General features: G+C 38.7%; 2 protein-coding genes and 2 non-coding genes across 4 annotated transcripts; 1 reads left to right on the forward strand and 3 right to left on the reverse strand.

Moving 5' to 3' along the window:
- Positions 1-2,291: 2,291 nt before the first annotated feature.
- On the forward strand, positions 2,292-3,755 carry LOC139881812 (6-phosphogluconate dehydrogenase, decarboxylating 2). Its single transcript, XM_071866221.1, has one exon. It carries the CDS (start codon positions 2,292-2,294, stop codon positions 3,753-3,755), a length of 1,464 nt encoding a protein of 487 aa, XP_071722322.1.
- Positions 3,756-5,394: 1,639 nt separating this feature from the next.
- LOC139881815 (small nucleolar RNA SNORD24) lies at positions 5,395-5,487 on the reverse strand. Its single transcript, XR_011771755.1, has one exon. It is a non-coding gene; the product is annotated as a small nucleolar RNA SNORD24 (small nucleolar RNA).
- Positions 5,488-5,642: 155 nt separating this feature from the next.
- Positions 5,643-5,727, reverse strand: LOC139881816 (small nucleolar RNA R12). Its single transcript, XR_011771756.1, has one exon. It is a non-coding gene; the product is annotated as a small nucleolar RNA R12 (small nucleolar RNA).
- Positions 5,728-9,808: 4,081 nt separating this feature from the next.
- LOC139881807 (secreted RxLR effector protein 161-like) lies at positions 9,809-10,507 on the reverse strand. Its single transcript, XM_071866211.1, has one exon. It carries the CDS (start codon positions 10,505-10,507, stop codon positions 9,809-9,811), a length of 699 nt encoding a protein of 232 aa, XP_071722312.1.
- Between the last annotated feature and the right edge of the window lie 2,811 nt (positions 10,508-13,318).

The raw sequence follows: 13,318 nt of genomic DNA on the forward strand, positions 1-13,318 counted from the left end.
ACTAATCATCAATCATCCCAAGGTCGCCAACCGACCAAAGCTTAAAGAAAAAGAGAGAAAAGAAAAAGAAAATAAAATTATTAAAAAAATTAAAAGAAATTGTTTGAATTATAAATTTTGAGGACGATATTAAACGTAATTTTATTTCAAAAATAGAAATTATGGATAATTACCAAACACCTTAAAATGCCTAAAAATTATTTTCGAGAATAGAATAAAAAAGATTCATATATAATCAAATTATTTTTTAAAATAGAATGGTTACTAAACACATTTTACCTGTCTAGGCAAATTCTATGCTTATTTATTTTTTAAACTCGAGTAATTCCAATTTATTGGGTCTCAACACTTGAAATTCCAAATAAACCCCTCAAAGTTGCAAAGCAATTTCTAATTTTGAATTTTGTTTTAAATCTTAGGAGCGAACGGTTTTGAATTTCGTACAGATTTTACTTCAAATCTTAAACCTATCCGTAAGAATATATTCTTCATGTTTTAAAATTTGAAATTCATCCTATATATCTCGAGAGCTTGAACGTTCTCACCAATTCGATTCTCAAAATTTACCTAGGAAATATGTTGACCCCTGTTAACCTTGTATACACGCAGGTCGTGTCGCGGTGCAATAATTTCGTGAGGTACGTAGGAAAATACAACACGGTTCTCCTATTTATTTATTTATTAACTTTTTTCTTCTGCGGAGGCGCGTAGCTACCGGAAGGTGGTGACCAAATTTGACTTGCCCGCATCCGCGATCTTCTTCTTTTATGCCCCACCCGAAAGCGTCGCCTCCGTGCTCGTGCTCGTGCTCGTGCTCGCGTTCCTGTTCGTGTCCCCAGTTCGTGTCGTTGCGTTGGGAGTAGTTGGGAGCTGTTGGCCGCCACCAATTCTTTCCTCCCGAATTTCAACTCCTACCTTTCTCCCCTCCCTCCTCTTCGAAACCCAGATCTCGGACTTGCCCCTTTTCTTTCCCGCGGGTCTGCGTCGACTCGGCTCCCCCGATCCGCTCCTCGATTCGCCGAGACCAAGAACGAACCGGCATTTCTCAGGTTCGGCCCTCTCTTCCCTTCCCTTTCCTTTCGCCCCCCTATAATTCGATCTTAGGGAGAGGGAGATCGGTGATCGTGGCGAGCTTGGTTCTTCGGGTTTGATGGGTTCGAAGTTTGGGTTTTGTAGCGATCCGTGTGGGTGATTGGCGTTTGTGCTGCGATTTGTTTATCTGGGTCGGTCGATTCTGGCGGTCTTGATGGTAAAATTGGGTTCTTGATGGCTGGTTTCGACGATGGCCGCTGGACCGAGGAGGTCTGTCGTGGTTTAGGATTTGTGATCTGGGTTTGGCTGTTAATGGGGATTTGATCAGCTTTTAGACAGAGTTGATGATGATCCGTCGCTTGTGATTTGAGGCGTGTGTCGATTTCCGTACCTCTGATTTCTCTCTGTTCTGCCACGAATATGGGGATTTTCAGATTCTTGTCCTGCGGAAAATTTTCATGATTTGCTATGTCGTCCTTCTCTTTCTTTGCTTCATTCCGCATATTCTTTCTTTGCTTCATTGATTTTTAGGCCTGTCTGATGAGAATGAGTGTTTTCACTTGTGATTGGTAGAGATGTCTAGTCTAGATTCTTTGTAGTCTAAATAAGACGTTGATTTTTTGAAAACCCTACTGGGACGACAGACGACAGTCGTCTTTCGGCACTGGTAGGGTGGACCTCCATAAGTTCCCCCTAGTCCTTTGACATCCACACCTGCCATGAAGTAGTTGCATGTTCTAATCGGGCTAGAGCTTCTTGAAATCATCTACTCATCCAATAGATTGGGTCCATGCACACTCACATACACATACACATTCTAATTCTATTTTTTTATTTTATTGTAGGACTCCTACCTTTGCTTTGCCACATGAAATGTAAAAGATGCTTCTTATTCTATTAGCATAGATTAAAATGTGATTTTCTCTTCACATTTTAAATTTGAACCATTTGAACAATGGTTCTAATGGAGGACTCAAGGACTTATTATTAGTAGAGGCTAGTGATCCCATTTTGTATTCACTTCCACCTGCATGATAGACCGACTGGTTACCTTGGTGATACAGGAAGCATAAAACAACCCTTGTGTGGCCATTCTCATCATGGCAACCAATGATTTCTTGCATGCACGGCCTATTAAACTTTCATCCATTATAATCTGAGCAGGAAGCAGATCTGGTGAAATGAGTTATTATGTCTTAGCTTTCTCTTGAGATTAACTGTAAATTTTCTTACATTATTTTGCTTTATGCAGTAAAAAAATGGCCGCCCCTTCGCAACCCACCAGAATTGGCCTCGCTGGCCTTGCTGTTATGGGCCAAAACCTAGCTCTCAATATTGCTGAGAAAGGCTTTCCCATCTCTGTCTACAATCGCACAACCTCAAAGGTTGATGAGACAGTTGAGAGAGCTAAGGTGGAAGGAAACCTCCCCGTATATGGCTTCCATGATCCCAAATCTTTTGTTAACTCAGTTCAAAAACCTCGAGTCATCATTATGCTTGTTAAGGCTGGGGCACCTGTAGATCAAACCATTAAGACACTTTCTGCATACATGGAGAAGGGTGATTGCATAATTGATGGTGGCAATGAGTGGTATGAGAATACTGAGAGGAGAGAGAAGGCTATGGCAGAGTTGGGTTTGCTCTACCTTGGGATGGGAGTTTCTGGTGGTGAAGAGGGTGCCAGAAATGGACCCTCTCTGATGCCCGGAGGATCTTTTGACGCCTACAAGTACATTGAAGATATTCTCGTCAAGGTGGCAGCTCAAGTAGACAGTGGACCATGTGTGACATATATCGGAAAAGGTGGATCTGGTAATTTCGTCAAGATGGTTCATAATGGTATCGAGTATGGTGATATGCAGCTCATCTCGGAGGCATATGATGTGCTGAGATCTGTCGGGAAGTTATCAAACGAGGAGCTGAAAGATGTCTTCTCAGAATGGAACAAGGGGGAGCTTCTGAGCTTTTTGATTGAAATCACTGCTGATATATTTGGAATTAAGGATGATAAGGGTGAGGGATATTTGGTTGATAAGGTTTTGGACAAGACTGGCATGAAGGGAACAGGTAAATGGACAGTTCAACAAGCTGCTGATTTGTCAGTCGCAGCTCCCACAATTGCGTCTTCATTAGATTCACGGTTCCTCAGTGGGTTAAAGGAGGAAAGGGTCAAAGCTGCTGAAGTATTCAAATCGGGTGGTTTTGGTGATATTCTGGCAGATCAAGAAGTTGATAAGAAGAAACTGATTGACGATGTGAGGCGGGCTCTCTATGCATCGAAGATTTGCAGTTATGCCCAGGGAATGAATTTGATACGCGCCAAGAGTGTCGAGAAGGGATGGGACCTGACTTTGGGTGAGCTGGCTAGGATTTGGAAGGGGGGATGCATTATTCGAGCCATTTTCCTGGACAGGATTAAGCAAGCCTACGACAGGAACGCAGATCTTGCAAATCTTCTTGTCGATCCAGAGTTCGCTAAGGAGATCATCGATCGGCAAGCTGCTTGGCGCAGAGTGGTCTGCCTCGCTATCAACTCAGGCATCAGCGTCCCCGGCATGTCCTCCAGTCTTGCTTACTTCGATACTTACAGGAGGTCAAGAGTGCCGGCCAATCTCGTCCAGGCTCAACGTGATTATTTCGGTGCTCACACATATGAAAGGGTCGACATGGAGGGATCTTTCCATACAGAATGGTTCAAAATTGCCAAGCAATCAAAGATATAAGCCTCCCTTTCCGTTGCGCCGTGTATGCGGGCGCTCTTGCTTTTGCCAATAACTGCTCCCGAGGATATTCTATTTTCAGGGCTCGTTTATTTTCCATCGTCTTTTCACTGTAATACTTAAATAAATTGATTGAACTTGCTTTCAACTGTCGAAATTAAGCATAGGATGTTTTGTTTATTTTTGTTTTCGGACAGTGCTGCTTCTGTGATTGAGATATTAATCAATGTTACCTATATTATTGGACTCTTTTACTGCTACTGTATCTTTTGAATAATCTTCCAATCGTGCATATCAAAGATACGGTGTTTCTTTGAAGAAATTTTATCCTTTACTTGGCAATTCCACTTCTTTTCCTTGGAAGAGATCATTGTAGAGACTGAGGTTCTTGATAAGGTGTGCAATAGAGCTGTCATTTGTGGAGGTTTTGCACCTCAGTATCCTTGGTCCAACAAATTCGGGGAGCTAGTAATGTGTTCATCATTCTGGGATCTAGAATGGAGCTGATGATTATTTGCTTGACTGCCGAGGTCAACCCTTAAAAGTACGAGACTATGGAGTAAAGCTTATCTCGAGAGTAGAAGGAACTCGAGAACACAGTTGCCGTCCAACCCAAGCATTAAGGGTGTCCATCCTGGTCCACAACCTGAGATTCTCAAACTGATAAATTTTGGGTGCTTCTCCAAGGAGTCAGTCCGGTTCCCAATTCTACATTAGAAATCGAACCGATCAAAATTCCTTAATTTTTTTTTTATATTTTTCTTCTAAAGCAAATCTTAATTAGAAAATCAATTTTTTTAATTTTCATGATGAAGACTCCCATCAGTAGGGAATAGAAGGAATCCGTGACCTATCCCAGAACCGACCGAACGCACCGGTCCAATTTCAGTACTGGGCTACCCAGTTCTTAGTATCACAAAGTGGGAATCGACCTGTATGGTTAGGTTGTGAGGAATTAATCCCTATCATCCATGATCGAACGGTATACATTTCATTACCCATGATAGACGAAAAAAAGTGGGTTTCTAATCCAATTGGACCCCAATCGGGAATTCTCAAATTTTGGGTTAGGGGGACGCCTATCCGAATTCCGGATCTGGATCTTTCTAACGTTAACAGCTTAATAATCTTTATTCTGAATGTGGTCCATATAATGTCAGGGAACCCTAAGCACGACTCCGAGAGAAAAAATTAACCATTCGTTCTTACCTAGTTTATGATCTTTCAATGGTGTGATTATTAGCACTTCGGGTTTATAGTGATTTTAGGTTTTCTTATACCCAAAATAAGTTGCATTTGGAAATCTATTTTTCGAACTCAAATTGGGTTGTTATTAAAAAAAAAAAAACTCAAATTGGGTTTCTTTTTATTAACTTTTTTTTTCTTTTCGGTTAACCAAGAAATTCCATAACCTAATAATAATCAAAATTACAGAACCCAAAAAGGAACAAAAAATAAAAATGGGTTTCCGAACGAGCTCAGGAAGCAACAAAATCTTTTTCTGGAGTATTAACCTTTATTATATTTTTCCAAAATTTATTGCTCTAGTAATCTAACTTTTTATCAAACACAAAGATCAAAATGTATAAATAAAATCAAATATAACTTCTTTTTCATTATTTATCGAAATTTCGAAAATGGAGGCCTCAGAGATCTTGGTGGATATGGAGTCATCAGACGGGTCATGAAAACCCATTCAAGAGTAGCAAATATCTTCCTTCTCACATCACCAGCCGCTCCATTTTCATCAGACCCAATTCAATCAAACGCCAAAAAAGAAAAAAAAATTGATTTTTTTTTTAAACTGCAAATTGATCTGCAAAAAAACCTACGGACAAGAACAAGAACAAGAACAAGAACACGAAACATGGAGGAGATCGAAATCGCACGATGTGTCAGAAGTAGCTGGTTGTTTGATATCATGTTAAACAAGAAATCATTGGGAATCCGAATGATTCTTTTCATCATCCATCATCGCGCAGGAAGCGACCGAACCTCCTCGTTGAAAAAAAAAAAAAGAAACGTAAAAGAAACCAAAAACCCAATGCAAAAATCAATGGGAACGGAAGGGAATTTATCTGCCTTGTCACCGAAAAATCCTATCTTGACGGAAGATGATCGGAGCTAAAGGCAGACGATGCGTGTAAGGAATGTGTACACGCATCTCGTGGCGTCACTGTCGCCTAACGATAGATTCGTTGACCCACCAGTGTAACCGAGATCAAGGAATTGCAATATTAGGCTTTCCGGAGAGATGGCAATTGACAATCGAATCGGAAGAAACGAAAAGAGAAGAAAAAGAGATGATCTTTGCAAGAGAGAGAGAGAGAGAGAGAGAGAGAGAGAGAGAGAGAGAGAGACTGAAGAGAGAGAATCGAGAGCGAGCAGTGCCGATGGCGGAGGCGGAGACGGAGATTGTGATGGGAGAAAATATATGATGGAGGGGTTTTATAATGGAGAGGGGGGCGCACGAAGGAGGAGGTTCCGGCTAGGGTTTCGGCCGCCGGGCCGGACTGGATTCGATCAGGGCCCGATCCGGAACCTTGATGGGCCCGCGATTGTTCGGCCTTCGTCAGGTGGGCCTTCGCGTGAGCAGTTCTGGGGTTTTTTTTGGCAATGACTGTTTCTAAAGATGAAAAGAAAATTTTGGGGTATGAATTTGTGTCAAATTTATGAATGCTCACTCTACGAAGAGGCTGATTTGATTGACTAGATTTTGATTCTAATGTGTGGAGATTCATTGTGTTCTCTCCATAAGAGCACTTTGAATTAGGCTTGTGCTTGTTGCTAGAGTAATTAGACTGGATTGGATTGAACTTTGCTGGCCATTGCCTTGCGCTGTCGATTGTCGTGTTTTGTAGTTTTTTTTTTTGCCCCAATGGAGAAGAGCGTACCTTGGAATTAGACTAGGTAGGAGTGTCGATTTTGGGGCATTTTGCAATTTAACTAATACATGCATGATCGATGGTCATGATGCCGTTGCTAGCAAGAAAGTGGCGCTGTCTTGTCGAACAAGTAGTTGGTCTTGGTCAGTGCTGTTTGAACACTAAAGCCAACTCTTGGCTAGAGTAGGATTGATTCTTCATGGTTTCTTTGATGGGCATCGCTGTACAATTGTATGCCCTAGCTACCTGTATTTAATCTTTGCTATGAGTTCCATGACAGTTTGCAAGAGTATGTTTATATGCTGGTGATGATAATGTATTGGTTGAATGTGAGTTGAGAAAAGGTACATGCATCTTGTTCTCATCAAATGAGTCCACCGGCCCATAAGTTTTGAGACTGGATGCTTTCTTATTAGAATCCTAAGGCAATTGGTTATTCGACTAATAACCACCCCAAGGAATTGGCTTCCGATCTGGGGAATCTTTCCTTCCTTGTGAATCATTAACAATGTAAAAACTTTGTGAAGGAGCGTGCATACCCATGATTTGAAAGAGCTCATAGAACTGGTTTCTGATCTAGCGGTGGATTGCTACTGTTTTCAGCTTCGATCATTAGTTATCTTAACCATGAGACCTGACATTCTGGAAAATCAGGATAAAACTAGGTAGACTCTGCGTAGGTTTGGACATGAAGATGTACTATGAAGCAGTTCTCTACTAGTTCTAAGCATAGGCAATGAAGCTATAACGACTTTTGTTAAAATATATTGAAGGAAATCAATGAATACAGTCTCACGAACAACCAAAGAACTTGCGGGATATCATCAAAAAGTCTCAGGAGAATTATCTGGCCTACTGTGGGAAGACTTTGAAAATGTATGTGAAACAGAGAGTAGCTATTTGTAAGCATAGTTAATGCAGCGATGCCAATATTTTGTCAAAGTTTTTGAAAGCATCAAAATTATGTTGAGAACAACCAACAAAATTGACATCTTTAGGAGAAACTACCAGCGTAACAATTTTTCCTTTTATTGTGTGTCAAGTTTTGCTGTGCTCAGATCTTAGGTTGAGCAAATCTTATCGCTTGCATCTACATATTCTTCCATATATTTTATTCTTCTCCTGCAGAGACAGAACTTGTGAATCTTAATCACGGTTCGCTCATGGCCTCTTCTCTGATCAAGCATGGGATGGGAGCTATGGTGCAACAATTACTGAATCAACACGCACTGCTATTTTCACCTGTTGAAGGGCATGGCTGAAATAAAGAAACTAGTTCTAAGAAACTTCAAAAATTTTACACGCTCATGGATCGTTAGAGAGAGAGGCTTTTAACGTTTTTGTTTCTTTTTCCTCTTTTTGTCGGGCGAGGTAATTGAGGACTGGGATTCAAAACTTCCTAAGTCCTGGTGGCACTAATAAAGCTTCTGAAGCAGTCTCCGCCTTTCTTTGCTTGCAAATGTAATTTCAAGCTTTTCTTGTCCTTGCTATTTTACATGGACAAGAGTGCAGTGTGCTTTCTCTACAAACTTCAAGCACTCTTATATGTTAAAGGTGTGGAGACAGTTCCTAACACAGGGAGAAGGAGAGGCTTTGGATGGAGCTCGACTTATGATGTGACGACAATTATGCGATATCACTTTATCTGTGCTATATTCGAATCCATTTGTGGAAGCAGCTGTCCCAAGAGCATATTGAGTCTGTATTAAAGGCTGCACCCTTGAACACCAATGGTTTTTACAGAGTGACCTGAACAAAGAATTAGATGATATTGGATTCACCTTTTTAGGCTGAAGTGGTAAATGTATTAGCAGTTGGCCGATATCTTTACTTTCATGAGGCAGGATAGTGATTGCCCAGAAACAGCAGACCATCATGCTTGATAGAATAGTTGTGTACAGAAAAACTTCGATTGGAAGTGTGTATATTGAAGTCTTATAAGTTTCTTCTTAGAGTTGTTTTTTTGGTCAGATTCTTCTTAGAGTTAAGCTCTTGGAAATGGTGGAAATGTTAATTCATAACTGTTGTGGAGATTGATGCTTTATGTGTAGAAAATTATTCTCATGAACAATTAATCAATTAAGAACAAATAACATATCTATATATGATTGTAAAAAACCAAAATCAATAAATACATCGGAATTAAAGTGCACCTGTTTGAGCCATTACTTTACTTGAACAAAAGTAGATCACTATAATAATCAGAGATCTATCGGAATGCCAGATCTTCCTCTCTATGATAACCTATTTCGATATAGCAGCTTTCAATGGGATTAAAGCAACTAATAGTTATAATCTACCATTTTATAGGCTAGAAAGGAGACCTAACAAACTCTAATCAATAGCATGTCAACTGGGTCATTCCCATTACGGGGTTCAGTTAAACACAATTGCCTACACTTTGCTGGTCAACTAGGCCTGTTATCAATAGATGCCAATACCAAATTCAATCAGATCATTTTAGGGTTCAACAAATATTGGAATATCCATTAACCCGATTATTTAAAATATAAAATTAATTAATTAATGTAAGCCCATTTTATAGGAAATTTCCAACTTTCTCCCACTTGGGCTACATTAATTAACTTATTTTATTTTGAAAAAATATATATATATTTGAAAAAGACACTATCGAGTTAATAACTGAAAATTTTATTTTATGTGGCCACAACTTTTAAAAAATAATATTCCAATAATGACATCTCAATATCAATCCAATCCTATATAACCTCAGTATAGGACTATGGAGATTAATGTGTTATGAAAATGCCACAACACAAGACCTTCCATAATCACATATAATAAGTATTATATTTTCATGGATCATGGCCTAGTAGTGTAGTAAGAAATAGTGCCAACATGTGATCAAAATATACACCATTTCTTATCGGTCCTCAATGCAATTTCTTAACGACATGAAACTACATTAATGCAATTTCTAAACAACATGAAATTGCACGACTATGTCACAATTCAACATGAGATCTCATAATCAGTGATATCCAGTCAAAGATACTGTTTTCTACTTCCATTTCTTAGTCAACAGGAGAAAAGATAACAATAGAATCGACAACAACAATTATCAAAATAAATGCTTTAATTAACATTATAAAAGCATTATCAGTCTGCATATAACCATAGTATCCAGAAATACAATTTGTATAACTCCCACTAATAAAAGAAATCAAAAGAATCTAAAACACCCATATTCTTTACACGTTCTTTAAACAAAATGGGTTGTAAGCCTTTTGTTAGAGGATCAGCCAGCATGGACTCAATTCTGATATTTTTAATTACAATGTCTCCATTTTTTACTAAGTCCTTAACAATATAATATTTGATTTCCGTGTATTTGGACGCATTACTAATCTTGTCATGCTTGGAATAAATCACAGCTGCAGTGTTGTCACAGTAGATCACCATAGGTCTAACAATAGAGTCCACGACTCGCAATTCTGAGATCAAATTTCTAAGCCAAACTGCTTGAATTGACGCACCGTAGCACGCTACAAGCTCAGCATACATTGTAGAGTTTGTAATCAAGGTTTGCTTTGTGCTCTTCCAAGAAATAGCACCTCCAGCCATCATAAAAATATATCCAGAAGTTGATTTTCTATCATCTGAACAACTAGCAAAATCAGCATCTGAATATCCAATCACCTTTAGGTCCTCTACTCTGCTATACACGAGCATAAAGTATTTTGTTCGTTGTAGATGTCTCATCACTTTTTTAGCTGCAACCCAATGTTCCTGACCTGGATTCAACAGATATCTTCCAAGAGTATTCACAACAAAAGCAATATCAGGTCTAGTACATACTTGTGCATACATAAGACTGCCAACTGCACTAGCATAAGGAATATTTTTCATGATTTATTTTTCAACATCATTCTTGGGGCATTGATCTATGCTTAATTTATCTCCTTTCACAACAGGAGCTGCACCTGACTTACAAGTTTGCATATTGAATCTTTTCAAAACACGATCTATATAACTTTTCTAAGATAACCCAAGAACCTTCTTAGATCTGTCACGATGAATCTCAATGCCTAGAACAAAAGTTGCTTGCCCAAGATCTTTCATATCAAATTTTGTAGATAGAAAAAAAATTCGTGTCATTCAAGAGATCAATATTACTGCTAGCAAGTAAAATGTCATCTACATAAAGTACCAAGAAAATATATTTACTCCCACTTACTTTCATGTAGATGCATTGGTCAAACTTGTTTTCTTCAAAACCAAATGATCTCACATATTTGTGAAATTTTAAGTACCATTGACGTGATGCTTGTTTGAGACCATAGATGGACCTTTGAAGTTTGCACACCATATGTTCCTTTCCGGCTTCTTTAAACCCTTCAGGTTGTTGCATATATACTTCTTCATCCAAATCTCCATTTAGAAAAGCTGTCTTGACATCCATTTGGTAAAGCTCTAAGTCGAAATGAGCCACCAATGCCATGATTATCCGAAAAGAGTTTTTAGTGGACATTGGGGAAAAGACTTCAGTATAATCAATACATTCTTTCTGTGTGTACCCTTTTGTGACTAACCTTGCCTTGAATCTCTCAATGTTGCCCTTATTGTCTTTCTTGGTTTTGAATACTCATTTGCAACCGATTGGTTTATGCCCATCAGGTAAATCAACTAGTTTCCACACTTGATTAGTTGACATAGACATCATCTCATCATTCATTGCTCCTAACCATTTATCTACATGATCACTATTAAGATTTTTTTTGAAGGTCGTCGGATCAACTATACTTTCAATGTCAAAATCAACTTCTCCAAGATAGACATGATAATCATTTAGAGGTCTTGGTCTTCTTTGTCGCTGTGATCTTCGCATAGGCATTTCTAGAGCTGCATCATTCATTTGGGAAATTTCATTTGTAATGGGAGGATCTACCGTCATATTTTCGGTATTTGCTTCTTGCTGAATTTCCACTCTGCTGGGATCTCGCATAAAATCATCATGCAAGATGGGCAATGGAATAGAGACCGTATTGTTTGGTTCTTCCCTTTCAAAAGATTGAGAGAAACTCTTTTTAGCAACATCTAATTCCAGAAATTTGGCAGTTTGAGATTTAACGATTCTAGTGCCTAGTAGGACAATAGAATCTATACCTTTTAGAATGATCAGGATATCCAATAAAGTAACATCTAGTAGTCCTGGATTCCATCTTCTTCTGAAAAGGATCATAAATTTTCACCTCTACAGGACAACCCAAACTCGTAAATGATTCTAGCTTGGTTTCCTCCATGTCCACAATTCAAAAGGTGTTTTCGGCACCGATTTACTAGGTACACGATTCAAAATATAAGTTGTTTTAATCGCATCATCCCATTAGTATTCAGGCAAATTAGAACTGTCCATCATACTTCGTTTCATCTCCATGAGTGTACGATTTCGTCGTTCAGCTACACCATTATGATCAGGACTCCCAGGCATTGTATATTGAGCAACAATACCACAGTCCTACAAATATTTTGCAAATGGTTCCTTTTGCTGTTCAGCCTCAGTATATTGCCCATAATACTCATCACTGCGATCAGACCTGACAATCTTGATAATTTTTCCCAATTGTTTCTCAACTTCAGTACGAAACACTTTGAACATTTCAAGTGTATCAGTCTTCTCCTTAATTAGATAAACATAATAATAATGGGAGAAATCATCAATGAACGTGATGAAGTACTTATTTCCACACAAGGTGATAGAGTATGGCCCACTAAGATTTTTTTGAATTATCTCCAATAGATTTTGACTACGAGTAGCGCCTTTCTTCTTGGTTTTAGTTAATTTTCCCCTTACACAATCAATACAAGTCTCAGTATCATCTAAGTCAATAGGAGGAAGAATATCAGTCTTGATAAGTCGCTTTACCCTTTCTTTGGAGATATGCCCCAATTGCGTATGCCATAACAATGAAGATCTATCTTTGATTAAAGATCTCTTAGCAACAACATTCTCAACATTAAAAGAGCAATATGGTCTATTGGGAGATAAGAATAATCGATATAATCCATTAGACAAAACACAATTCCCAATAATTCTATAATCATAACTCAAATCCACTCTTTTATTCGCAAAATGAAGACAATATCCAACTTTGTCAAGCAAAGAAAGAGATACTAAGTTTCTCCTAAAATTAGAAACATAAAAGACATTGTTCAAGATAAGCTGAAAACCAGAATCTAAATTCAAAACAATTGTCCCTATGCGCTCCACATCAACTCCAGTATTGTTTCCAACTTTAAGCTTTGACTCCCTCAGACTTGGACTCCTTAGATTTGTGAGACCCTTGGTGACTTTCTTTTCTTGTTTTTAGCCAAGCTTGGAATTTGTAGCAATTCGCTCTCTTGTGACCCTACTTCTTACCGTGAAAACATTTAAACTCCTTATCTCCATTTCTCCCATAGTTCCCATTTCTCTTATAGTCTTGCCTTTCTTTGGACCATGAGCATTTGACCCTTTAGGCTTCCATTTGCCTCAAGAAGAACTCAACTTGGCATTAATAGTTAAGTGGGCAGACTCATACTTTTCCTTCTTTAATTTCTCTTCCTCAGTCACACACTTAGTAATCAAGGCGTTAACACTCCATGTCTCATTCTGAGCGCTATAAGCAGTCTTAATCTGGCTAAATTCAGCTAGGAAAACATTTAAGGCGTGATGTACAA

This window comes from Rutidosis leptorrhynchoides, unplaced genomic scaffold (assembly GCF_046630445.1).
Source record: "Rutidosis leptorrhynchoides isolate AG116_Rl617_1_P2 unplaced genomic scaffold, CSIRO_AGI_Rlap_v1 contig20, whole genome shotgun sequence".
NCBI classification, from domain to species: domain Eukaryota; kingdom Viridiplantae; phylum Streptophyta; class Magnoliopsida; order Asterales; family Asteraceae; genus Rutidosis; species Rutidosis leptorrhynchoides.

Excerpts from the sequence above, each read along its gene's own strand:
- LOC139881812 (XM_071866221.1), top strand. The coding sequence starts at position 2,292 with ATGGCCGCCCCTTCGCAACCCACCAGAATTGGCCTCGCTGGCCTTGCT.
- LOC139881807 (XM_071866211.1), bottom strand. The coding sequence starts at position 10,507 with ATGAAAAATATTCCTTATGCTAGTGCAGTTGGCAGTCTTATGTATGCA.